The sequence below is a fragment of the Rhinatrema bivittatum genome, chromosome 11 (genome assembly GCF_901001135.1).
Source record: "Rhinatrema bivittatum chromosome 11, aRhiBiv1.1, whole genome shotgun sequence".
Taxonomy (NCBI): domain Eukaryota; kingdom Metazoa; phylum Chordata; class Amphibia; order Gymnophiona; family Rhinatrematidae; genus Rhinatrema; species Rhinatrema bivittatum.
The window spans coordinates 87,473,283-87,500,433 of record NC_042625.1 but is presented as its reverse complement, the minus strand read 5'-3'; the positions used below and the strand labels follow the sequence as shown (position 1 = coordinate 87,500,433).

At 44.5% G+C, this 27,151-nt stretch overlaps 1 protein-coding gene across 6 annotated transcripts in view; it reads right to left on the bottom strand.

Annotated features, from left to right (window-relative positions):
- The window catches only part of AHDC1 (AT-hook DNA binding motif containing 1), a 145,859-nt gene extending 119,521 nt beyond the window's left edge, over positions 1-26,338 (bottom strand). For 2 of the 6 annotated variants that reach the window (XR_003859135.1, XM_029619093.1), the window contains exon 1: positions 26,025-26,338. Coding sequence is in view for 1 of the 6 variants with exons in the window: in XM_029619093.1 (XP_029474953.1) it covers positions 26,025-26,199 (175 nt within the window). In the remaining 5 variants the exon portion in view is untranslated. Of the gene's footprint in view, positions 1-19,175; positions 19,304-20,515; positions 20,586-26,024 lie in introns of those variants that run through there. The other 4 variants (XR_003859138.1, XR_003859139.1, XR_003859137.1 and 1 more) reach the window with 3 other exon arrangements.
- Between the last annotated feature and the right edge of the window lie 813 nt (positions 26,339-27,151).

Here is a 27,151-nt window from a genome sequence, read left to right as displayed (position 1 = left end):
TTTGATGAAAAAGGATTCTCGCTTCCATGTCCCCCCCCCCGTCCCCCCCCAAAAACAAAACGTTCCTTGGGTCAGTGCATCTCACTATATAGTGTTGCAGCTCTAGCCCCCACCACTACCAATATTTTCCCAACAGCTAGTACATTCTGGAAACCATGCTGCACAGTGCAATCAGTTTTCTTGCATCTTCTAGTGCTACATTACAGTCCCAAAAATATTCTTGGGTTACAATCTCTTCTCCCCATTCAATGCCTGGATGGTCATTTCTGTTTACTACTATGGATTTTTATAAACATCGCCTTTCATTCTGCATCTTTCCTGGCTTTGCTTCTCTCTCTCTTGCTCTTTTTTCCCCCCCCCTAAAATCTGTACTGGTTAAAAGTCAGTCAGGCTGCCGAAAGGATTAATTCAGCCTGACTGCCCAGCTCTGCGGGGGTGGAGGGGTCTAAGATCATGCAGCAATCTTTAAAATACCTCCAGCCTAACCTAATTCCCTCTTCCTGCAGAGCCGGCACTGCAAGAAGCATCTGCTGCAGTCTCACGCAGGATCTGGAGCACCAAGGCACAAAGTGAGAGATGAGAGAGATGAGAGAGAGAGAGAGAGAGAGAGAAATAGCACAGGACAGAACAAGGCACAGACAATCCCTGATCCCCCCCCCCCCCTCCCCTTACTGAGAACAGAGAAGCAAGAAGAGACTGCAAATTTACAGACAGATGCTGGCAGCCACAGCAAGAAGCACAGCATATACATCCACATCTCATTCTGCACTAGGTCAGCATGGGTCAGTACTCTGGAACCCACGAGGAACATGCTGGGTACGGAGATTTACTGAAATCCTAATTGATAGGCAGAGATTTACTTCCCTTCCTTTGCAGGAGGCAATGGAAGACAGGGGAATGTCAGGATTTTTTTTTTTCCACTTTTGGAACCTAATCAGCTTTAGGATTCTTCTGCCTTACTCAGAAAGATGGAACATGGAAAACAATGAGATTGGGTTTTTCTTTCCATCACATCTAAAAGCCCAATATAAAAGGCTGTTCTATGGAGGGATAAAGGGGCCAAGCTTTCCATGAAGTACTAAATTGTAAGCATTATCCATGAAGGAGGTACCCCAACACTACAGAAATGATGAACTATAGTATACTCCTCAGAAATAAGCAAGCATTCAACGCACCACATGTACAAATGAAAAAAAAAAACCAAGTCAATTGAGACTTCTACTTAAGACTCATGCTCAAAGGTCAACTAGTTATTAAAACTGCCCACTGGATGTACCAAATTATTTATACAATGTATACATGCAACCTGTGTGATAAAATCTCTGAGACACAAAGACCAGAAATGTATGAAGCAATGTTAAATTATATCTTACCTGAAAATTCTCTTTCCTTGACTACTGCTAGACCAGTGGCTCTTAGAGAAATTCCCCTTCCGGTGAAGACAGATAACCAAACCTCCTAAGATTTGCACGTGACGTCCAGTCTACCATAAGAGGTGTGTTGCAGGCGGCCTCCAGTAGACTTTTGCCAGAGCTGAAACATACCCCGGCTGCTCTGAAGATCGCAGACCAGAACAAGTTGCCCTCAGATAAAGAGAAAAACCTCTTGGTCGAGAGGACTTAATAGACTCTCCAAATAGTTCAGATTATCAGACTCATCCAGGAGGCAAAGACTCTGAAGTAAAAAACATGACATGTTTTACCACCCCCCCCCTTTTTTTTTTTTTTTTTTTTAACTCCCAAACGTGCTAAGGGTCCCACCTTCCACCTAAGGTGGGACGGGTAACTAAAGGATACTTCATATTTAGGAACATTCGCTCTTTAGGACGGGAACTTAGGACTGGTCTACCAGTAGTCAAGGAACTAAAATTATCAGGGTAAGATATAATTTAACATTCCTTATCCTACTGCTAGACCAGTGACTCTTGGGATGTAACTTGTAACAAAGCCTTAGGACTGATGGGCAAGAGATGTGAGTGCAACCTTTGAAAAACACTGGCACCAAAAGCAGAGTCTGCGTTAGCCAGTACATCCAGTCTACTGTGTTTAGTAAACAAGTGTAGGGATAACCAAATGGCCACCTTGCAAATTTCCTCCCGAGATACCTTGAGACCCTCCGAACAAGGAGGCTGCTCGAGTTCTAGTCGAGTGCATCCATAGTCCTGAGTTTTCACAGATATCTCTGAAATGATCAGAAAAGATTCTCTACTAGGAGTCGGAAATTCTTCTAGCTGAGCATATGGCCTCCAGGAATGCCATCTTGAGGACAAATCCTTAAGGGAGGTTTTGCTTTAGCAGTTTCAAAGAGAGACCTAGTTAATGCTCTAAGGACTAAATTGAGGTTCCATGAGGGAAACAGAGGCCGAAAGGTTAGCCTGATTTGCTTTACTTCTTTCAAGAAGTGACCTACATCTGGATGCATTGTCACAGGCCTACCTTTTATTGGGCCTCTGAAACAGGAGATGGCCATGATCTGGACTTTTAGGGAATTGAGGACTAGGCCCTTATCTAGACCTCGCTGGAGGAAGTCCAGGATATTAGCTATAACCTGTTTCCAGAGGAAAAAAAAAAAAACCACACCCTGTTGATTGACAGAAGCTTTCAATGAAGTGCCATACTCTGATATATGCCAGGGATGTGGAAGTCATTTGAGCCCTCAGCATAGTAGATATCACTACTGGTGAGTAACCTTTGGCGGCTTAGATGTTGCCTTTTCAAGGGCCATACTGCAAGACAGAATGGAGCTGGGTTTCTGTAGAGTTATTGGACCTTGGTTGTAAGAGACCCCGTTCTGATGGAAGACATAGTAGAGTGTCCACCAGTAATCTTTGTCGGTCTCCGTACCATGGTCTTCTGGGCCAGTCTGGAGCAACCAGAATTGTTCAGAGCTGGATGTTTTCTACCTTCTTTAGGGTTCTCCCAATCAAAGGCCATGGTGGAAACACATACAGTATTATCTTCTGTTGGCCGGGGATTGATCAATGTGACTATGCTGCAGGAGCCCTGCTCCCCTCTGCTTGTTTTGCACTGGTTTGGGTTGCCATCAAGTCCATGGTTGGGAGGCCCCATTTTGTTGTCATTGAGAAATGTCCGACAGTTCCCACTGTCCTGGGTTTAACTTTTGCCTGCTTAAAAAATCTGCCTGTATGTTGTTTGATTTCTGGATATGGTCTGCCGACAGGCGACTCAAATTCCATTCCAGCCAGTCACAGGTTTCTGCTGCTTCCTGGGCTAGTGTCCTGCTGTGGGTTCATCCCTAGCGGTTCACGTATGCCATTGCCATTACATTGTCTGACAGTATCTTGACTGGTTTCCCTCTTATCAGGGGAAGGAAAGCTATAAGGGCTAGTCTGATGGCCCTTAGTTCTAGCCTGTTCGCTGACCAGTCTCTTTCCTGTTCTACCCACTGTCTCAGGCAATGGGCTCCCCACCCAAAGCTGCTGGCATCAGTAGTAATGCCCAACCATGGTGGCAGATCCAGATTCACCCCCACTAACCAGGTTGGAAAGATCTGTCCACCACCTTAGGCTGTGCCTTACTGGAGGGCAATAAGGCAAGCTGTTGAATGTAATCCGTTAATGGTGGGGGAACATCTGGACAGGAGGGCCTCCTGTAAAGGGTGCATATGTGCCTTGGCCCAGAAAACCAGATCTATAGTTGCTGTGTAGTTTGGAAATGTATTTATTTTTTTGAGCAGGTCTGCAATTTCATGCGCCGGGCAAAAACGTAAATAGGGGAAAATGTTCCATCGATCCACCTCTATCGGAGTCAGAATTACTGAAGGCTGCTTGCAACCACACCTCTCTTATAGTGGACTGGATGTCACCATTGCAATTCTTAGGAGGCGTGGGTTTCTGTTTCCACTGGAAGCGGAAGGGGAATATACCTAAGAGACACTGCGTCTAGCAGTAGGAGGATAAGCAATGGTGGTTTTAATACACCGCTCTCTTTCACACCAACCCGTTCTTCACCTTTTAAATAAGGCAGAGGGGGCCAAGGATGCACTCAGTTGCGGGGGGCAGAGACAGTAAAAAGATAACATTTTTGCACCAGCTCCAGCCACTGAAAGAAGCCATGATGTGCAACAGTATTGCCCCATGGCATATTCAGGGGTGATTTGCCCTATAGCGACATTTTCTTAATGCCCTCTGCCATGAATTTTCAGGAGCTTGCTCTACAGCAGGACAGCTGGCTACATTTATGCAAATTTTCCAGCATATAAAACTTAACTGCTTACAAATGTAGCCGGCTAAAGTTATGCCTGCTATCTATGTGCTCAGACAGAGCTGGTTAAAAAAAAAAAAAAAATTAAAGGTCAGCTAAGTTTCTCCCTTGGCCTAAACATGCCCATAGGAACGTCTGCTTTCAAAGTGGCTAAATATAGATTCCTGGCTAAAACAGGAGTTATCATGTAGCCATCTCCTTGGGAGAAAATGTTGTACTTAGGCCACTAGATCCTTTTGAAAACCAATCCCCTTCCGGGCATCATCCTATGCTTCCTCTCTGCCTTTTCTCTTAAAGAACATAAACCTATACTATTGTAAGTCAGACTTCACTGTATTTACTGTCATAATGAAGAACCGCACATCTGTCTTAGCCGACATGACACTCTCTTTGAAGCACATGATGCAGCTGTGCAGGTCAACCCAGGTATCCTCCCCCTCCCCCCATGCCTCAAATACAGTAGGAAACCTGAATATGCTCAAGATTCATTGCTACTTGCAGGAGTTGACAAGAAACATACTAATAGCAAAAGAGTAGAAGAACAAAATGGTCCAGCCAGTCTGCCTAGTTGAGATTCATCCTCAATTGATAAAATGTGCATACAAAATTCCCAAATGCAGCCCATCACCAACTCCCCCCCCCCCCCCCCGGGATATTTTACCTGATCTCTCAACCCTCCTATCACATCTGTCCAAAGCATGGCCTGGTCCATCACTGTCATCACACTGTTGGCCTCCTCCTGTTTTCTTTGAGCCCTGATGACTGCACACTGCTGGGTTTTTATTTTTTTTAGTAGTAGCCACTGTTCCATGTACTTCTACACTTACCTTCACATAGATAAGTTTCACTTCATATTTAGTTAATTCTGCAATAATCAGCATCAAATTAAAATGCATTTATTTCAACTTGATTTCCTCTAATTCAGGAAAACCCCTCTAAAGCAGATACAAATAAAAATCAACACACAACATCACCTTCAATCAACATCCTCCTCTATACTACCTGATACTTGCTCTGCTTCCCTTAATTCCCATCCATTTACAAAATCACTAATTCAAATTCATTTTTAATTTAAAATAAAAGTCCGCCTTCCACAAAATGCCAGCTGGACTTCCTCCAGTACAACATCTTACTCAAATAAGCAGAAAATAAAAAAAAAATACTTTGTCTACATAGTAGAAATGTAGAACAACTAATTCCTAAACTTATATCACAGTAAAATAAACAAGCTTTTATACGTTTTTCTGAACTTGAGAGAAGATGATTCAGATCGAATATCACGTGAACAAAATAGGGAGTGAAGCCACATCCAGGATTAAACAACTGAGTGGGTTACCCAGGCGTAGAAGAGAAGGGGAAAATAAGATTGCTGGGAGGAGCATAATAAATGCCATGCTGGATCAATTAAGGCCCATCAAGCCCCTCTCTTCAACAGTGACCAGTCCAGATCACATCCCAATTCTTGTTGCACACTCCCAGGGACAGCAATGGCTCAGAACGTTTTATGGACTCTTCCTCCAGGAATGCTCTAAACCTCTCTATGCTAGTCACCTTGATCACGTCCTCTGGCAACTGATTCCACAACTTCATTGAGCAAAAACGTTTTCTACAATGTATTTTAAATCTAACATTTTGCTACAGTAGTTGCTATTTTTAGCGTGAGAATCCATATTGTCCCCCTCCCCCCCAATAGCTCCATATACCACGTTACTTCTCCTCTCCCCATCGTCGTGCCATAAGGAGACAGCAGAAATATTCACTGGTGCTGGCATTCAAAATAAAAAAAAAATACATGTTTTTATTCCATTCTGTCAAAGTGTGCATGCTTGGAACATAAATAAAAAGCAACTCTGATGTACATCACTTCCTGATGTAATGAATGTTTCATGCAATTCTTGTTTCTCACTGGGAGTACAAGGACCTGTTAAGTAACAATTCAGAAGCTTTTATCACACCCATTTTTTTTTGGTGGGGGGGGGGGGTTCAGGAAGAGGGCTTTTAACAGAGACCCAGTTAAATCAAATCAGTCACGTTTGCCAGGCCAAAAATGGAACCAGGTTGCTTCAGCTGAAAACTACCCCAAGGATTTCCCACAATACAGTGCAACTAATGGAGAAAATGTTATTTTTATTTATTTATTTTTTTTAAAGTCTTTGCACTTTGATGCCTGCCGACGGCATGGTATCTGGAAAGAGGGAGGTTTTTTTTTGCCTTGGGGCATATCTAACCTTCAAGAGAATAGGTGGAAACCCACCACACACACACACACACACACCCCCTCCCTCCAACACAACTCACACATACAGGCATGATGTCTAAACAGAGTGTGCTCCTCTGTTAAAAAGTAAGGATCATCACCTCCTTCGATAAGCAGATGAAACAAATAGCGAAAAGAATCTCTCAAACCATCCCAGATGCTTTGCTGAGCTGCAGATCCACACATTAAAAAAAAAAAAAAACACACAACACAACACACTTCTAGATGCTACTTTCCACCGCTCCAACTGCGAGCCACACTCACTCACTTTTTTTTTTTTTTTGCATTCTTAATTAGGGGGTGGAACAGATGGCGGTGGTTTCATTTCAAGTTATACATCCATTAAAATAACCTTCGCTGTCGGGGACCTCACTCCAACGGGGAGTGGGGGGCTGTGATTCAGCCAGGAAGCCGGGTGGGGGAGGGAGCCGCAGTATTAGGATTTCAGGAGAAGGGGGGGAGGGGGGTCCTATGCCAGGCCTGCCAACTGGGGACAGGGCGAGAGAGAGCCGTAGCTTTTTAGCATCCTGGGATCTGTTCGGGAGTTTTGTCTGTGCTAAAAAGCAAGATCTACAATACAAAAACCTGAACCAGCCCGCACCCAGACCGAGGGACCGGGCCCCCAATATATATATCTACGCGGACAATTGCAGGATCTCGATTCAAAGCAAATAGTTCATCACATAAAGTACTTCAAGCAGATGAAAGCCTGGCACCAAACGTAACCTACGTGGCAAAATATGTAAGTGTGGATGACATCTTGATCCCGAAAGCCTAGGATGGACAATACTGAAAAGTTATTTTGTGGGACTTCTTCCATAGGCTGAAAGTGAAGGGATTTTCCAGCAGAAAGCTCCAATAAAAGGCAAGCAGTATTATGAACTCTCCTTTTCCAGGATGAAATCGAGAGCTGCGCTGTTTATCACAGATGAGGGCCTGTCCGTTCTCCCAGAAGGGGCATTACAAAAGTGCCCTTGCATCCCATAAGCAAACTGCCTGCCCCTCCAAGCAACAGGCATTAGCCAGAGTGGACACTGGGCTCTGACCTCAGCCCAACACAGACTTGATCTCTTGCTCAGGTAAACAGCAGCTGCCATTACCAAGTGGCACACAGCTCAACAGCCAAGACGATCCTAACCCGAAGAGCTAAGTGTGCCCTTTCCGCGGTAATTGCGCGCTCAAGCAGAGGACGTCTGGGCTCAGGAAGGAACAGCAGACACCGTCACCTACCACTTTCTGGTGCCAAGTTGTGTCCCCCTCACCGTGAAAGGAGCTCCACCCATGACTAGATCTAGCCCATATAAATAGATCACTTTCAGTTTCTATATTTTTTTCTGGGAATTTCCAAAAAGCCGGTGCAAAAATGACTTATAACCCAGGAGAAGAGTCATTTATCCTCAGAGTTTTTTTTGTTGTAACATTGAAATTCAAGAAAAATAAATAAAACTGAAAGCTAAGGTCCCTACCTAGAAGTACGCCAGGCAATCTCAAACTTTTAATTGAGAAGTGCACGATGCAGGCAGAGGTCTTAATCCATGTGGGTGAGTGAGTAGATGGGTCCCTGTTCTTGCAATGCTCTCGCCAAGCAGAGTTTCAACACTATCCACGTCTGGCCTCCTGGGCCAACGAAAGTCTTTTGTCAATCCACTTTGCCCTCTCTGTGGACATCTTTTTGCTAGTTAAGCAGCAATGCACACATTGCCTCTTATTTAAGAGAATTAGTCTGCAAGCTCTGGTGAGACAAGCAGCGAGGTTCTTTTTTTTTTTGGGGGGGGGGGGGTTGTTTTTTGTTGGGGTTTTTTAATAGCCCCATACCAGGCAAGTTATGAATACTTACAGTACCTGAACATGAAGTGACAAAAAGCAGAATATAAATCAAATAACCACAACTGTAGCAGTGATGGCAAAAGACACAACATAAACCAATGTGAAATGTGTGCAGCTATGCAATCAAATTATTAAGTCACCTGGAAAAAGCATCAACTTTACCATATGGCAAAAAAGTATACAAATTCTCCATAACTTGTCATGCCTTGTCCCCAGAGGGCATAGTAAATGATGGCAGATAAAGACCAATTAGCACTTCCACTCTACCCAACTGCAATTCTTCTTCACTGGCCATCACTTTGGGTAGACAAAGCACATAACTTCCCTTATTCAACACACACACAAGTTCCTCCCCCATCCTTCATGCCTTTTACTTAACCCGATTAAGTAAAGATCACGGGAGAAAGGGCGCTCTGTGTTGAGCACTCGCTCTCCCAACGAGCACCCCAGCCATCTCTCCTGGGTGGCGCTAGGGACGATTACGCACACTAGCACCTCCTTGGCCCGGGAGAGGTGGCTGCCCGTGAGTTCAGGAAACAGACGCTCAATGTTATGAGCGGCGGCTTTCCGAACCCGCCGACAGTCCGGGTAGGAAGACGGATGCCGGTAAAATTGAGCGTCCGTTCTCCTAACCAGACCGGCTGGCACATTAAAAAATAATTTTTGGTTCTTCTGACTTAATAAATCGCTAGGATATTAAGTCGTAGGGTTGCTCGTAAATTAACGCCCGCCCTTGGGATTGGCTGCACATTTTACTTTTTGAATCCGGGGTGACTTAATAGCCTCAACACGCATTTGCATGGGATGAGCGCTATTAGTTTTCAGGAGGTATGGCTGCGCGTTTCTGAGGCGCTAGACCCCTCACAGCATAAGGGGTGATAGACACCCCTCAAAATCATGCGGCCAAACTCGTGTTAAACAGTGCGCATGGCCGAGCACACTTCACAGAATCAGCCAGCTATTAACCCTGCTCCTACCACTGTGCTCTCTAACCCAAACAATATATATATCCCATGACAGCACAGGCCTCCACCACCTCCGCTGGTTGGCTATTCCAGGCCTTGTCTTCTTCCTCTTCCATTCTTACAAGATCCAAGCTCAATCCAAAACCCAAGCCCCCCCTTCATGTCTTACCATCTAATTTTGAAATGATTTACAGCCACCAGAACTAGCGAGGCTGTGGTCCAAAACCCCCAGTCACCTTGTGCTGGTTAATGTTTGAGTTATAACCATGGATGCTCTGGGCAGATTACCCCAGCCTTCTTGGAAGCTGGATGCAGTCGTGCTTCTGATGTCAGGTCTCCCTTCAGACAGAGCCCCAAAGGAAAACACACTGCCTGAGATTAGTTTGGGGGCTGGAAATGCGCGAGAAAGAAACGGATGGCAAATGGGAAAGATGGAAGGGTGAGGTGGAGAAGCTGAAGGAGAGACAAAGGAATGTGAAAATTAAGGACAGAAGTAACGAAAGGAGACAATGGAAAAATGAAAGTTGGAAAGAAGACTGAAAGGTTACCAAAAAGGGGACACACACACACCACTCATTAGCGACTCGTTTATATTAATAACGAGACCGATACTGCAAACACAGTCAGCCCCGTTCAGAGTCTGAGTGGAAACCACAAGGTGGGGGACTTACAAATCGCAAACAAGTCTCTTCCATTCCAGTCCCAGCAACAGCCTCTCTCCTGTCTGTTCTCGCAGCACTGGGTCCCAGGAGAGGCAAACAAAAAAAAAAATCTTTGTTCAGAAATCAGAGAAGCAGGGTTAGAGAGAGAAACAGCCTGAGCCTCCTCTTACATTCCAGGTCCATGGAATGCTGAGGGGAAGCTGGGAGTCCCTGAAGGGAAGGAAGAGCTGTGTGGGGGAGGAGAGGGAATACAGAGCAGAACACCAGACAAGGACTGTGTGTGTGAAATGTACATGCAAAGTGCCTGTGTGTGCACATGCACGCACACACTTATCTGTGTTGTCACCCGGGGTGGAAGTGGAAACGTTTTAATCTCTCAAGCTTCTGATGGAAAACCCAAAAGGCCTCCAAAAAAAAAAAAAAAAAAAAAAAAAAAAAAAAAAGCAATAAAACCTGTAGATTGCTTTGCTTAAAAAAAGGTCACATTTTGTTTTTATAAGAGAAAGCAATTGCTTTTGTGAATTGGCGATATCGTTTTCAGGCTAGGTCACCCACGGAAACATGCTAAGATGTCGCTGTATAGTACATGCAAGTGGGCTTTTATGCCTAAGCGCATCCTTCATTAGAGAAACCACGCAAAAGTTTATTTTTCTAGGCTATGGGGATGGGGGGGGGGGGGGGGGGGGGAGAAAAACCTCACAAATGTTTGAAAAGAGGAAGGGTCTTTGAAAATAAAAATTTGGATGGATGTTGCCTGCTTGTGTCTTTTTACATTCTCTCTAATGCCCCGGGCTGTACTGGGTAAGGGGACGACCTTATTCCTCCCCCTCCCTCAGACCTGTGCACTAGCTGCTATGAGAACAAACAGGGGAAGATAGAGGTCAAGGGGGCGGCTGAACTCCCCCCCACCTTCCGCCCCTCTACCACTACTGCTAAAATACTTAGTGCGTATCTGATGAAGTTCCCCCTTTGGGCATTTCTGGATGTGAAGTGGAGAGGAACAGAGTTGAGAAGAAAAAAAAAAAAATTGCCAGGGCCAGAAACAAGCAGCTTTTTCGGATTATTCTCATCTTCTTCTCAATGTGCTGACGCTGGAAGTGTAGGAGCAGAGCAAGGGTGGTGATGGGGGAGGCATGGAGGAAGGCTTGCAACACCTTCCTAGGGCCTGCACCTGGATTCCTACAAAAGCAGGCTATGCAAAAAAAAACAAAAAAAAAAACGTTTACTCCCACCCTCAGCCCCGCTGGTACTCCAGAGCAAGGGGGGATGGATGGCCAGGGACTGCAAGACAAGAGAGGAGGCTGAAATACCATACAGAGCAGCACAATTCCAGTGCAGTCAGCCAAGCAGATATTTTGCTAGCCATTAGTTAAAAGTGGCTTACAAAATACCAGACACAGGGAAAAGGGAAGAAGCAATCTCACCACCTAACCCTCCAACCTGTGTAAATATTACAGTAGGCCATGCCCAAACACAGAATTCAAATGCCCTTTTGAGGTGATGTATAGCTGTAAGAAAGGCGTCTTACATCAGTGCTGGAACGATAGGCCAGCCAGTTGCCCAGTCAGGTTACTGACTGGAGCTCACTTAAGCCAATGCCTCATGCATGACACAAGCAGGGAAGTTGCAACTGTTTTATTTTACCAACATCATGGTACATCCAGTAATCCCAAAAGTACAGCTGTAGTATAAAGTGTCCAGGTTGGTGCTTGTACCAAGGTACTGTATCCACACATATTGGGGGAACTGCAGGAAGTTCCTTCTCAATGGTACCACTGTGTCAGGCAAATGTCTGAACGCTACCCAAGCACAGCAACCTACATATATAATTTCCACTCAGTAGCACAGCTCCTGCCTCCCCACCTGTGTACTTATCAAGCCTTTAGAAAGCAGAACAGGCTTCCAAGGTAATGAACAGCTGCAAGGTTTTCTTTCTGGGAGGGGGGGGGGCTGGATCCATGTTTTGGAGAATTTTTTTTTTTTTTTTTTTTAAGGGACCACAGGGCAAATAAAGCAGATGGAAGTAAAAAGGTGCCAGTATTCAGTTCTGGCAATTACCCCCTGAAAAACAAAAAACAAACAAAAAAAGAGCCCTGAACATTAGGAAAGAAATTAGAACTAGACAGAATTCATCCTTTTGCTACAGAAATGTCCACAGTCTTGATTAAAGATCACCGACTACAATAAAATATAGGAAAAGTCTGTTATAATTACCTTTCAAAATACAAAGAACACATTTTAAGGGTCCTATTAATGTCTAATTTCTAATTAGCATTTTTAAAAACACTTATGACAGACACAGAAAGAAAGACCCCTATTAAAAATAGAGTTTAGGACTGACCTGGAGTACTCCGCTCCTTGGGTTGGCCACGGCTGGGGAAGCACTGTTCACAGCTCCCGGGAGTCCCTGACATCAAACAACAGCAACACCTAGTGGCCAGAATTATTGCCCATGATCATAGGATTCTAGCAGGAGACTTAGTGTATGGCCCGGCCAAGGGCTGTCACTGCCATAACTGGGCTGAGTTAAGAGGCGATACAAAAAAAACAGGGAAGAAATTCCTGGGTAGCAGTGAACGAAGGGGTCATGATGTCCTAGCCCAAGAGAGCCAGGATCCGAATGAGCTGGAAACTGCAGGACCAGAAAACTAAATAAAGTCCATTGTGAAATGAGCAAAGAGCCTTTTCTAGTGAATGTATTGACTGCTATTGCCAATGGTCACTGAGCAGCAGAGGTTATTTCAACAGACAACAATATGTGAATAAAGGAAGCCTAAAAGAACAATTCTGGTCCCTGTATTAATATGCTTAGCTGACAGTTAAAAAAAAACACACAGCTTAGATCTCTTATAAACAGGTATTCTCCTGCTGCAGTCTGAGCTGGAGTTGACAGTAATATTGGTTCATCCCACATTTAAAGGAAGGAGGCAGTCAACCCAATGGTGCTGCTCTGCCCGAGATGCCCATTACCATGGGAAAACGTCCTTCTTTTAAAAAGGTATACATTGAGAGATGCACAAATATGCAACACATTGTCCAAATGGAGGAGCACTTTCATTCGACTGGGCAACAAGCATGTTGACTGAACCCAAAGTTAATTTCCAACAGAAGCAAGAAACCTACAGCCACCTCAAACATCTCTGATCCCAGCTGAATGCAATCTGTAACGGTCTGAATGCAGGTCCCCGTCCCCTTGATCCTTTTAGGAATTCACATTTATGTATTGCACATTAGTTTTGAAGTAAGAGTCGATGCCTCCAGGTTGGTGTTTGTTGCACTGGTGTGTACCAACCAAAGTAAAGATGGACCTGGAGTTTCACATTCGGTTTCATACGAGCCCAGATACGCTAAAATTGTTTGGTGGCTCACACGAGAAATGGCTCTACCACACTTCTAGACACTCAAATTTATCTCTCTAATCTCCTAACCCTGCATCGCAGACCAGGACAAGGACTTCCAAACTATGGGCACTGGAACACGTCCAGACAGGTAACAGGATGAGGATCACCGTCGTCACTCAACTACTAAAGTCAAAATGACAGCAAAGCAGCAGTTTAGGAAGGATTTTCCATCCCCAGATTCATACTGATACTATTTAAGGTGTTAAAAAGCTCCAGATTTTGTGTGTGGCATTTTGAAGACACTTTATTTTGTGCAACTGCTCCTGAGATTTGGCTACAGTTTAGAAAAAGTCCCAGTGAGTTAGGCAACCTGAAAAATGATACACTGCTATCCCCTCCCCTCAAAGGAACACAGTAATTTAAATACCACAAGGGCAGATCAGCAGGGGACTCGGAGGGAGGTGGGATGGGGAGGAGAGAGAGGATACAAAGCTATCCAGCATTGATGTTGCTCAGGGGAATGGGAGCAGCTGCAGTACGTGAATAGCCCACACTAGCAGTGGCTTCTCAGCACATTAATGGGTGCATGGAGACACATTACAGCAGTGAATCCAAAACGTGGGCCCCGGACCTGCAAGCAGGTCACAAAATAAAGGCACAGTACTGCGATGAGTCAACTAGGAAAAAAAAAGAAAATCAAATATACAAAGACAGAGAGAGAGGCATGGGAGCTTCCAAATTCATTTAGACATATGGCCTTCACATTTACAGCGCCCAAGTCTGTGGAGAAGAACCGCATTCCAATTAGGCATTTAATGTTCTTTTCTATGGTGGACTCCGTGACTTCTTTTGAGTTCAGAAACGGATCCTGGATGAGTTCCTCTTCCCCCACCCCTTCATTTCACACTTAGTCCTTTCCAATTCTCTCACTTTAGTGTAGGCCCTTCAGGCACTGCCGGACTCGTGAATCAAGCACAGCAACAAAAAAAAAAAAAAAAACAATTTATGCCAAATGCATTTATAAACAAACAGAAAAATATGAGCAAATTAGAATCCTCCTTTTTCTGCCTTTCGTTTCTCTTACTATAAAAACAACCAAGATGGCACTTTACTAAAACATGGGTAAGTGGTACACAAGTCTACATACATTTATACACAATTGTTTAAAAAAATAAAAAAACAAAAACGCACAGACTTTTCAGAAAATGTTTTCTTTTTGGCCCAGCAGTTTCTGCTTCCTTTGCTGAGCTTCCAACTGAACAGCAGCTGGGCTAAGGCACCACAAAGCTGCATTTACAACTCTCTGGGCACTCTTCCCCAATTTTTGCCACCTCACACTTTCCATCTAGCCCAGCATAGCAGTGACAGTCCTTAACTGGGGGGGGGGGGGGGGGGGTGACAGATCACAGCTCCATTCAGAGCCTGAAGTTTGTTTGGTCAACAGATGTCCGTCTCTGCCATTAGAGAACAGCAGAGATCATTTCCTTCAGGCTGCCACAACCTTCTCGGTCCCTGGACAGACCAAGGAGAGGAAGAATGGGCTTTGGAACTCACAGAACTCCAGCTGAGCCACCAGGCCTGCAAAACCAGGCACTATGTCACTTCTGAATGGAAAATGTCAGGTTTTAAAATAAGTAAATTCTAGATCTCCCCCCCAATTGTGCTGGAAATATACAGAAACTTGAGTAAGCTAGCTACGTACTTGAAAAATAAGACAGGTGACTTTCTCAAGATGACTGCTGTAGAAGTAGGGTACGGAGAGCAAGGTCTATCACTTTGCCTAGTCTCCCTTCCTACTGCCAGCTTTATTCTAGTTTCCCCACCATTCAGAAGTTCTGTGCTCGTCCCATGTTCTCTTCAATTCTTGCCCACAGTGAAGCTATTCCATGCATCCACCACCCCTTCTGTGAACAAAAGCTTCCTTACTTCGAGTCTACTGTCCTCCAGCATCATATCATGACCCCCTATTTCTAGACTGGCTTCTCCACACATTCATATAAAAGAGCGCTCTCATCTATCCATCCATCCATCCAAGATGAAACGCCACTTCAATAATTAACTGCAGCCCTGAATTAGGTGCCCTCCTCCTACAGTGCAATGAAAACAAGCACCAAAATTAGGGTTGCCAACTTTTCTATAGCCCAGGACTTGTCACTTGAGGACAGCGGGTTAGGGTGGGGGAATGGGAGGAGGCACCCCCTCATTTGCATACATTTTAGATTTTACCAGTGAACTTCCTAAAAGGTGCATCTATGTTATCTGCAGAGCCACTGGGAGCTCGGGGCTGTGCACCACCTCCTCTCCCTATGCTGTCCAATCACAGCACCACTCTTCTCCAATAGGCTCCCACCTGCCTTTCTCTTCCTCTAAGAGGCTGTGGGAGAAAGGAGGAGCCACCTGCAAAACCCAACTTTTAGCACCTGGTTGGTACTTCTGACTGGACACTGCACAGAATGCCTGAAAACCTGGCTTACCGGTCAAAACTGGACAGCTGGCAACCCTAGCCAAAATATTAATTTTGTGAACGTCTAAATCAATAAAAGCCACATTATCTGGCATTCATGGGGAATTTATCCATGCCAGTTCTCCAACACATCCCTGCTTCTTGCTCCAGGCAGAAAAAGGAGGGAAGGGCAATGCTGCAGTAAACAGTACACAATGGAGAAAACCTACCCTGCGCCCTAATCCGACCCCCTCCGCTCCTGTCCCCTGCAGGGGAGAGGGTGAGGTAGAAGTGGACAGAGCAGAGAAGAGCTACTGTATTCCCTGGTGTTGATTAGTATTCTGTTTGAACCTTCTTCACAGCAGTAAAAAAAAAAAAAAAAAAGTCACACTGCTAGATGCTGGTTAGTTGAATGTCAGATAATTAGGCATTTACAGTACTTGCTCAAGGTAAAAGTGCAGCTTAAACTTTCAGGAATTAAGATTTAAAATTCTATGCATTCAAATTTGAAAGTAAAACAAAAATCCTAAATTTTAAAGGAAAAGAAATTAGATATCTGTTGCTTCCACGCAGTTTTTGGAAGAACTGAGCATTATATTGGAAGCAGAAATTCCAAATGTAGATAAATTCAATCCCTAGCTATGGAAATACATTTTATACTCTCCATGGGAAGCTGAGTGCACTAACTTTCTTAGCACTCGTGCTACACTTTACTAAAATTGCCTTTCAAGCCCAAGTACTTAATATTATGCAACATTCATATAAGCAGTACAAATGTGCTATTTGTAATACTATTTACTGTAGAACGCAAAATAGCAATTTGCTCAACATAAAAATAAGATGCAATAGTTGATTAAGGTTCAAAAGGTAAGATCTGTTTTCACAGAAGCATCCCTAGCAAGATGACTGTCCTACATATGTTTAAGTTTGCAAAACCACAGGGACCTCCTACATTTTGGTCTCTTTCCAGGGTCAGTGAAGCACATAAAGGAAGAAGTCAGGACTTGGGATCAGCATTAGAAGACCTTGAAGTAGTCAATGAACCAAGTCTTGGAGAAAAGGCTTCAGTTAACCTTCATTTGAAAGTAGTTTACTTAAAATCAATATTATGGGAAAGCATCCACAAAAAAAAAAAACTTACCATTTAACTTGAAACTCTGTCTGTAGCACAGGAGACAACATTAAAACTGAACAATTTTGTTAACCTCTATTTCCTTTTTGTGTTCTTTGTCCTAGCAGCAAAGAGCACATTAAAGGGCGAGTCTGTGCCAGCAGCCAAGGAACAGCACAGATGGACAGACTTGCATGCACAAGTCCATCCATCCATGGGTAAGTCTGCCAGCAGACTGAAGGAACAGCACGGACATGGGTCCTGAGGAGAACAGCGTGCGCACTGTTCTGCTCACAAAGAACACATTGGGAACTTCCTACTTCAAACAGGAGTGAACCTTTCCAAACTTGCTAAAGTTAAATAATAGAAGCTACAAGGAAAAAAGCATTACAACAGCTGAGAAATGCGTTTTCCTAGCAAAGTTCTTGTGACTGCAGCTTTAAAATCCAGTGGCTTCAAGGGAGGGTTGCATTCTCCGTGTCTCTTTCCTCCCAAACGCCTAGCACAGGCCTTCCCCCCTCCCCACCACACCCTGTAATTTATCTTCCACTTCACTCCACACCACTGCCCACCTGGCTCAAGCATTTGCAGCTGAAAGGAGGAAAGTCTCAATCTCTTCATTGTAAGGCTTTGCCCCCCCCCTACAAACCAAAATCCCACTGCACTGCTTCATGACTCCCAGGTGCCTGTCATTAAAGCTACAAAGGGGGAAATTTAAAGTGAAAACTAAGGAACAACAACAAGCCATAGCTGGTACCATGAAGCTGACAAAAAACAAACAAAAAAAAAAAAAACGATGCTTTTAAAAATGAGCTCTCTGTGTGCAGGAGGCCGGAAACAATAAAACAGATTGATTAAAAAATAAACTTTACCAAAATGGAGAGAAGAACAAATAAGAAAATCCATCTTAAAATAGAATACCTTACCTAGGTACCCAATCTAACCTGCAATTTAAATGCCTTCTTGCAAGAGTCAAAAATGTTTGATCATGGTACATAAAATTAAGTAAGTTAAATATATTAAGGCACTTACAAAGTATCTATGTCCAAACTGCTTTTCAAGATACGTGAACACCTTTATAAAAACATACATATCATCCAACTATAGCTGGTCTTCGTTTTATCTACCTCAGGCAGCAGCCGACAGGTCCACAATGGGGTTTGAACCTGTAAGTCATGGTTTATAACAGTGATAGAAGAAGATCCTTTAAAGCAGTAAGGTATCCCTTCTCATTCAGTACCTTCCTTCAAGATCCACGATTCACTGTTACAGCAAAGAAGTCATCTGCACATAATCACCAAACCAAAAAGGTCCATCTAGTTCTGCATTCTGTCTCCAAAAGCAGCAAGTAGCAGGCACTTTACAGGGCATCTATAAGAAACCGGGCACGTGGTGACCCCCCCCCTCCCTAAAACCCATTCAGTTTCCAGTATTTTTGATTCAGGGATATTTTAAGCCCAGGGCATCAGCTCTGACTGTTCTGCTGAGCAGCCGATGAGCTATTTCTCATGGATCTGTCCGATTGCCCCCATGGCATCCTGCAGCAATGAGTTCCATGTACTAACTGTGCACAGAGGTAAGATGTGCTCCACTAAATAACTGATTTTTTTCCCCCTTTTACGGTCCAAAACATTTTTGGCATATTCTGTGTGTACTTAAGCGCCCTTTCCCTAATACTGAGCATTTAATCCACAGCTGTGAAAGGGAAAAGGCCCAGTGTCCTTCAAGTCAGAAATGTGCGCACATTTCGGCTAGCGGAAGTAAAATTTGGTAACGTGACTCCCGAGGGAGAGAAAGTGTGAATGAAAACTAAGAATGAATCTGATTAGGGTACCCATCCTGAAAACTACAAAATGCTGACTTAAAGAAACAAAAATAAAATCAATAAACCAAAAACAAGTCATCATAAAATGAATGGAGATCCATCGTTTTGGTTAAAAAAAAGATTTGCATTTTTCCTCCTTATCCTGTACCTAGGGTACAAGCAATTGGATCGCTTATACAAAACCCATTCCCCATTTAGCGATAAATTCTTTTAAAAAAAAAAAAGTTAGCTAATTTAACATCAAAAGTACTAGACTGGCATTCCCAGGGACACAGAAGTTATATAGCAAGCCAGCACTAGGGCAAGCTTCCCTCACCAGCCTCTCATCTGTATGCCACAAACCACACTTTACGATTGTATTGTCACACAGATTAATCCATTATTACTACCAATCTCACCACTACATATACAGCACTGGAGGGGAAGGCCTAATGCACAGCAGCAGGATAAGCCTCAGTCAGTCTTATCGCACAGATAATGGCATTAGTTCTTTGCAACTCTTTTAGATATAGTTAACTTACTATAAAGCAGGCAGAAATGTTCAGTCCATCCACTCCGTGAACTGGCCCAAGGACCCAAGCTGTCTCTCAAAGATGTTGCTTAGGGCATATACCTTGCTTCAGCTCAGTGGGCGGCAGTGGTGGTCAAAAAAGCAAATAGAATGTTAGGCATTATTTGGAAAGAAAGAGAGAATAAAACTGAATATCATAATACATTTGTATACATCAATGGTGTGACTGCACCTTGAGTACTGTGTGCTGCTCTAGTCACCCCATCTTAAAAAAAAAAAAAAAAAAGACAGAGCAGACATGGAAAGTTACAGAGAAGGGTGACAAAAATGATAAAAGAAATGGAAAAGCTTCCTTATGAAGGAAGGCTAAACAGATTAGGGCTCTTTAGCTTGGAAAAGAAACGACAGGGGGATATGATTGAAATGTATAAAATCACGAGTGGTGTGGAACAGGTAATTAAGGAACCGTTATTTACTCTTTCAAAACACTAGGAGTAGAGGACCCAATGAAACTAGCAACTGGCAGATTTATAATCAAAATCATAAGAAGTATTTTTTCACTCTGTGCATAATCAAGCTATGGAATCTGTTGCCAGAGGACGTGGTCAAGACAACTAACATAGTGGGAGGATTGGGAAAAGGCCATAAACAGTTATTGGTCAGGCAGATTTGGGAAAGCCAGCGTTTATCCTGGGAGCGAGATACATGAAAGAGATCAACTATTGGGGATCAGACAGGTCCCTGAGACCCGGACTGGCCACTGTGAGACAGGATGCTGGGCTCGACGGACCTTGGTCAGACCCTGCATGGCATTTCTTATGTACTTATGGCAACAAAGCACTTCATCACAAGACTGCAGTAGGAAAAATAATTGTTTAATTAATAGCTGCAAAGTATAGGACTGTGATGTTCACTTATAACCTTTTAACAAGTTAGAGAAGAAAAAATGTCCTACCCTGGAATTTTTTTTAAATCTTATGGACTAGAGCCATTTTCAACCAACTACATGAAGACACCTGGAAACTGACTAAATATCCTAGCAATTAAATTTTGACCCAGAACAATAATCTCAATAAAGGGCAAATAATAATTTGATTGCCAATAAACCCGTGACATTGTTGACTGTGATTTTCCTACCCATCACAACCTGTAGTATAAATATACAGTGCCTTTCATGTTGAGTGATCATAATGCACAAATTTTTCACCAGCCTTCAGAACCTAAGCAACTGGTGCCAATACAGCGGGCGCGACATGTGCTCATGTTTTCTCCAGCCATTACTGATAATCCTTGTGTTTACCAATATTTCCACAAATAGCATGAATTACATACACTGTTCAAGGTATTTACCTTTTTTCCCCATTTGCCCTTCTTAGTGTCAGTTCAAGAAATATGCACATTGTTCCCAGGATTCACTAATCTTAAAACAAAAAACAAAAAAACTACTTTTAACCATATGGAATGGACATATCTTTAACAAATATCCATTTTTTCAATCACAACTAGACCTGGGTAATCAGGTCTGGTAATCTTCTCACTTTCAAAGTCACTACAGAAGGGTAGGTGGGAGTGGGTGGAGTCCATTCCTGCATAAAGGCCAGACTTCTGTTTATCCCCAGATCCAACCATGTTTATGGTAAGACTGTAGAAAAATAACCCCAAACACTCTTTCAAACAGAAGCTCTCTAGGGACTTGCTTTGCCTCCCCGGGTACATAACTGGCTCCATATGGCAGCCATTAGTCTAAAAACATGTTCCACAAAACAACAACAGAATTTTTTGCTCTTTCATAGTGAGATTTATTATTTTATTTTTATCATGTTCTGTATGAACTTAACAAGAATCCTTCCCTAACACGGGGCACTTGATCCATAGCTACTGAAGAATGGCAGAGTCTCTTCTAGCTACAAAAGCTGCGGTGGGGGTAGTTGGAGAGCAATTTATATGAAACCTAACTGCAAAAAAAAAAAAAAAAAAAGTAAAGCCCTAAGGAAGTCACATTCTGAAGGCAGAAGCAGTTCACAGACTGGCAGGATGCAGAGCTGGTACTGCCAAGCACTCAGCAGGAGACCAGAGGGAGGAGGGAATGAGGGGCCATGTTCACGCTCTGCCAGTGTTCCACAAGCCCAGCACCACTCTCTCTGCAGAGAGCAAGGGGAAAGGAAAAAAAAATGGAATTTTCCATCGGCTTTCTGCATCTCTCAGCCGAGAGGAATGCAACTTTGCACTTGGCTACCTACTGTAGCGAAGTCCTTGCACGCCACGCAGGCCAATCTGGTCACTGTGTTTAACCATGCTTGCAGAGGGAATGTCAGAGCCAATGGCTAAGTGAAAGCAGGAGGGACACTTTCTCCAAGCACTCAGTCAGGGCGTCAATCATAAAATCCAGGAGGGAGATGAGAATCTGCTCTTGGGATCACTCGCATGCACTCTGCAGCACAGTATAGATCCAGACTTTAGAGAATAGGCATATGGGCAACTCAGCTGACTAAAGTATGTCCCGCTAACATTACGTACACACTTTTCACTCACAGGTTCAAATCCCCACATGGCTGACTCAGTCTCTCAACCTTCTGCAAAAAAAGTGAAAATGAGTCTCCGTTGAAATTAGGCACTAATAATTGTGCATGATGTATGTTTAATGCTCTGGATGAAAAGTGCTATACAACTATAACAACATTATTGTTAGGTGCCAGACAGTTTCAATTTAGAGCTCCAAAGTATTCACTAAGCATCTCTTCTGACACCACAAACTGGATATTAAAATCTAAGTAGGCTTGAAGAATGTAGAATTTGTTAGAATATTAAAAAAAAAAAACAAAAAAAACCACTGACACTTTTGAATAGGCAAATCTGCAAAGCCTTTTATATCCAATTTCAGGTAGGGTATTTAAATGCACATAGGCATCTGACAGATGCAGTGAAATCATGGCAAAAAAACAAAAACAAAAACAAAACACAGGCAACATGTGTGTGCATTGCAGAGCTGCTAAGACATCCTGCACTCACCAGCAGGATGTAAATTTTTGCACAACTGACTGCCAGTCAATGGCATCAGAGCACATCTCGCAGTGACTGGCCGCATCTTAAAAGATACTGTACAGGATGCATTGAGTGTGCTGTAACAGCAGGATTTTTTTTTGGACACTGTCAGTTCAAAAATGTTCAATTCCACAATGAGGCTGCAGGCACCCAAGATTTTAGGGCAGTTCCATGAGACCATCAGCCACATCACAACATCCAGCATGTTCTTCCTAAAGACTGGTGTACAAACCCCCACACAACTGCAGGTGCCCTCTCACAGAATGCATACAAATGGCCTTGTGGCACCTACACATTACCTTACACATACATAGCACCTCCTCAATAGTAATAGGTCCTGTGTGCTTTCCTATGGCACTTAACAGCAGACAAAACACTTCTCTCACCCTCATCTGCAACAGTACAGCCACAGAGTCTGAAGCCTGCAAGTGTCACAGTACTAATCAGGAAGATGCTAGGAGCATGCAAGTCATTATATGGACTCTATCCTTTTTTTTTGTGGGGACATCATATAGGTTTCCTTTTTGGAGCTTCTTGTTTAAATGTGATCATTTCTCACCATGCTCTACTACCTGCATGCCAATAACCAAAGAAAACAAAGCCTTACTGCAGGGCAAGGTCTGATAAATAAGATGTAAAAACACCGTTTGGTTTCGCCATGTCCCAAACCATACACCTGACTGTTTTCAACCTACACTGGGCAACAGAATCATTCTGAACATACAGAAGGAAACATGGCGATATAAGAACACCCAGTGGGTCACCTACTCCTAAACTTATTACATGGATTTCAATTTGTGCTGTAACTTTTGGTGGGCCTCTTACAGCATTTGTATCTGGAGTACAGATGAACTGGTAAATGAATTACTGCATCCAATAAGCCAACAAAGCAGTCACAGGAAAATTTGCTGAGAGGTGTTTCTAAGGACTGCCTTCATGCAGCTTAAGTCCTAGAACATCCTCCAAATAAACAGGGATTTAGCGACATAGGAGTTATTTAGATGCCTTGGTTAGGAAGCCCAAGGGCATGAGCCCATTCATGAAATGCTGGAGAAAGAGCAATGATTGCTTTCTGATAAATTGTGATGGATACCCATTGTGCATTACTTTTCAAAGGCAGAATTAAAGAGAAAGCTGGACAGTCATTATCTAACAAATAATATTCTGCCCCCCCCCCATTGATGCCAATGGGGAAAACTTAACAAGGCAAAAAGCACAATAGTTGAACTCAATATACCCGATACACCTGGGAAGAACACCATCACCACCATTAACAACTATGACACACTAGTTCTCTCTAAACTCAGTTTCCCAGGAGTAGCCTAGTGGTCAGAGCAGCAGGCTGTGAACAAGGGAAGCCAGGGTTCAAATCCCACTGCTGCTCTTTAGATTGTAAACCCTCTGGGGTTAGGGAAATACCTCCATCCGGTCTGAAAATGCCTGAAAAGCAGAATATAAATAAATACTTCCAGGAGTGAATCAATAATAGGAAAGTGGTATCAGAGTCACAACTTTACACAACATCTTTACTTCATCTCCAGAGAAAAGCCCACCCCCATGGACCCAGAAAGTGCTTGCTTATGGCCGCCCTACTGGTGATCAAGCATCCACGTTTCACCCTTTGAAGGAAACTGCATCCCCTGAATGCCTCTTCTTCTCCACATCCCCCCCCCCCCCCCCCGCCTTCTTCAGGCATCTCAGACTAAATGGACTCCCCCAGCTAATCCTCACTGGCTCCTCTGTGTGAGGGTGGTCTCCTTCCCCATTCCCTTCAGATCCCCTTCCAACCTTCCCCAGCTTTTCCTGTCCTTTATCAGCCTTCAGCGCTCCCCCTACCCCTCAGGCTCCTGTTTCTTCCCTTCCTAAGCAGTGCAAGTGGCACCTCTTCCCCTTTGACCCCTTTTTTTCCTAACTGAAGCTGCGGTTTCAGCAGGGTGAGTTCCTGGGGAATGTCAGGAATCTGAGTTTCTCTGCCCTCTTCTCTCACAACAAGTCCTGATAAATTTTCAGAACCCATTGCAAACTCCTCTGATGCAACAAGGCCAACATTTCCAAGGAGGCACCCACTAGTAGTAGCATTAGTGTGTCTCCTTTGTTTTAAAATGAAAACAAATAAATAAGTCCTTGCCTCCAAAGTAACTTTTGCACAGTATTTCTAACAGCCAGCAGTCAAATGTCTGCCAAACAGATTATTTTCATGGCAAATTAATTGTCCCCTAAGCATGTTGTTGCAAAGTGGGACCATGGTACTCTTAAGAGTCTTCTTATGGCTACCAAGACCACCACCCTTAAAGTTTTGATTTTGAGTGGTTTGGTTTCTAAGACGTTCTTTGCTTGGATGCAAGGCAGTGCTGAAACCTTCCAAAATTCCCTAATGGCATTAAAAATAAGAAGCACCAAAGCCACTTACAAAAAAAGGCATTTCAAATTTAAAAAATTATTTCACATTTTTAAAAAGCACAGATATCTACACACACAACATGTATCTTGCATAGTCAGGGAGAAACCAAAGCAGGTATAAATGCTTTGCCAATGCTCTCTGAAATTCTCAAATTAGAAAAGGAGGAGGCAGAAAGAAAAGATTACCCTCCCCTTCCCTCTGATCTTCCTTGGGCTGTGTGATAGGAAACCAGCATGCTACCCCCTCTGCACAGCATGCCCCTGCATGCACCACAGGAAGCGAGAAAGGATGGAAGAGGTTTTTAAAAAATACAGAGATCTCCTTGTTTACATCTTCCATTATAACTGCTGCCTGCCTTCTAGTGGACAAAACCCTGCCTGACAGCTGTCAATCAACTCCCCTCACACAGGGATCTTCAAACCAGCTCCCGGCATCTTAATCATACCCACAGTGCTCCTGGAGTGCATGCATACAATATACATCGATGCAGATATTTATTTATTTTAAAAGTGAGCCACTTTCTCTCACAGTTAGCCCACAATCCGCGGCTTAACAATAGAATTCGCCCCTCCACCCAGACACACCATTTATAATTTTTAATCGTGATTTTTCATACTGTTCCGTTTTTTTCTAGCTGCAAAGAAACTGCACTAATTGAACAGAGGCAGAGCAACTCTTTGCAATTCGACTGTTAAGTCATCAAAAACAATTTTCCTTCTTCTTGCACTACGTGGTACTCTTGAAACCCGGATCTTTTAATTTCAGGTAGACAGCTCAATTACGTCTTTAAAGAAAAGCGGATTTCCCCACCCCTTCTATATATTAAACAAACAATCACGCACAGTTCCCGTCTGCTTTCCCTCTCCCTCCCTTGCAAACTGCATGTGGACAAGTTGCATGAATGTTTACCTATGTGGAATGGCACCGAATGGAAACCAAGGCAAACAAAAAGCTGGTGTTGAAAACAAACCCCCCCCCCCCCCAAAAAAAAAAAAAGGTAGAGGCGAAGAGGTTGAAGAAAGGGAGGAGGGTAGAGAGAGGAGTGGGGGGGAGAAGGACAGGAAGCGAGAGAAATTCAATCCAGTTTGCATCAACTGTCTTGCAGCCGCTGCCAAGGCAGAGAGCCGCTTGCACAGGAGACAAAGACGCGCTCGCGTTTCGGCTTCCAGTGCTGGGCTTTAAGGTTTCTTGTAGGTAACCGGTCAGGTAGGAGCCGGATCCTCCTCCGCCTCCCCCCACCACACAGACAACCACACACCCCCCCCGCCCCGTCAGCGAGGGGACCGAGGGCTCATTAAAGACTGCGCCTTGCTTTCCTTTTTATTACGATCCTTTCCCTTCTCCGCGTTGTAAAAGGACCGGGCGTAAGTGCAGGGGGAATGTGGGAGGCTGGGGGGGGGGGATCTGGCTACTCACCAGCCTGGGGCTGCTGCTGCTGCTGTGCGCCGAGCCCCTCGGAGCCTCTCCCCCGGACACCCCCGCCCTGCTGCGGCGCCGCCGGCTGCTGCTGCTGCTGCCTCTCTCCGTCCGCGGCGACCGAGACGCTGTCGGCTGAGCCCTCGGCGGCGCTGGCGACCTTCGCGGAGAGCATTTTCAGGTCTCCACCGCTCCCATCCTCCTCGGGCGGCTCCGCCGGACACGGGCTCCCCCCTCCAACCCTCCTGGTAGCGCCGCCGCCGCCGCTGCTGCCTTCGGAGGCACGGAACCAAAACCAGCCCCGGAGCCCCAGGAGCCGGCGGAGGGAAGGAGCGAAATTCCCGACAGCCGAGCTCCGCCGCCGCTGCCCCTCGGTGTCCCGCCGTCCGTGGGAGGGGCCGCTGGGGGTGGTTTGTTTTTTTTTTTTTTTTCCCCCTCCGGTGCGCTTCCCCCTCCCTTAGCCCCGAACCAGGTGGAGGCGCGGGAGGTGTCGGCCGGCCACTGCCTCAGCCCCGAGCGCCGTCTGCTGCTGCTGCTGCTGCTGCCGCCTCAGCCCGGGCTCCGCTTCCTTTCTCCTGTCAGCTGCGGCGAGCGCCGGAACCCCAGGGACGCAGGCGACGCAGCCCACGCCGCCGCGCGGGGCAGGCCGGGAGCTGTAGTCCCTGGCGCGCGTCCGGGCGTGCGTTCTGCGTGGCCACCTGCTCGCTGCCTCTCGTTCTCTTCCCCCTCGGCGGGCAGGGCGTGGGTGGCTGGCCCGCGGGGCGGCAGGGCTCGCTGGGGACCGAGGGACGCGTTTGGCAGGAGAGAGACGGCAAAGCAAAACCGTCCCCTCTTCACCTGCACGCTTCAGGGTTTTGTGGTTTATGTGTTTATAGGAAGGGGATGGGAAAACCGTCCAGAAACTTAGGGTGGCAATAATTATCTTACTCAAGAATATATTTATGCATCAATGTATCTAATTTTCGGGCCGTGTAATTATTTTCGACTTCTAGTATGATGAAACTGCACACAAATTTGAAGCATTAGGAGTGTTGTTGAAATTCAAAACTTAAATTTAAACAGGCGCCCTAATCTCAGCTCCTTCAAAATGTTCTAAAATTATTCCTAGATATGAAAAAGCATCTAAA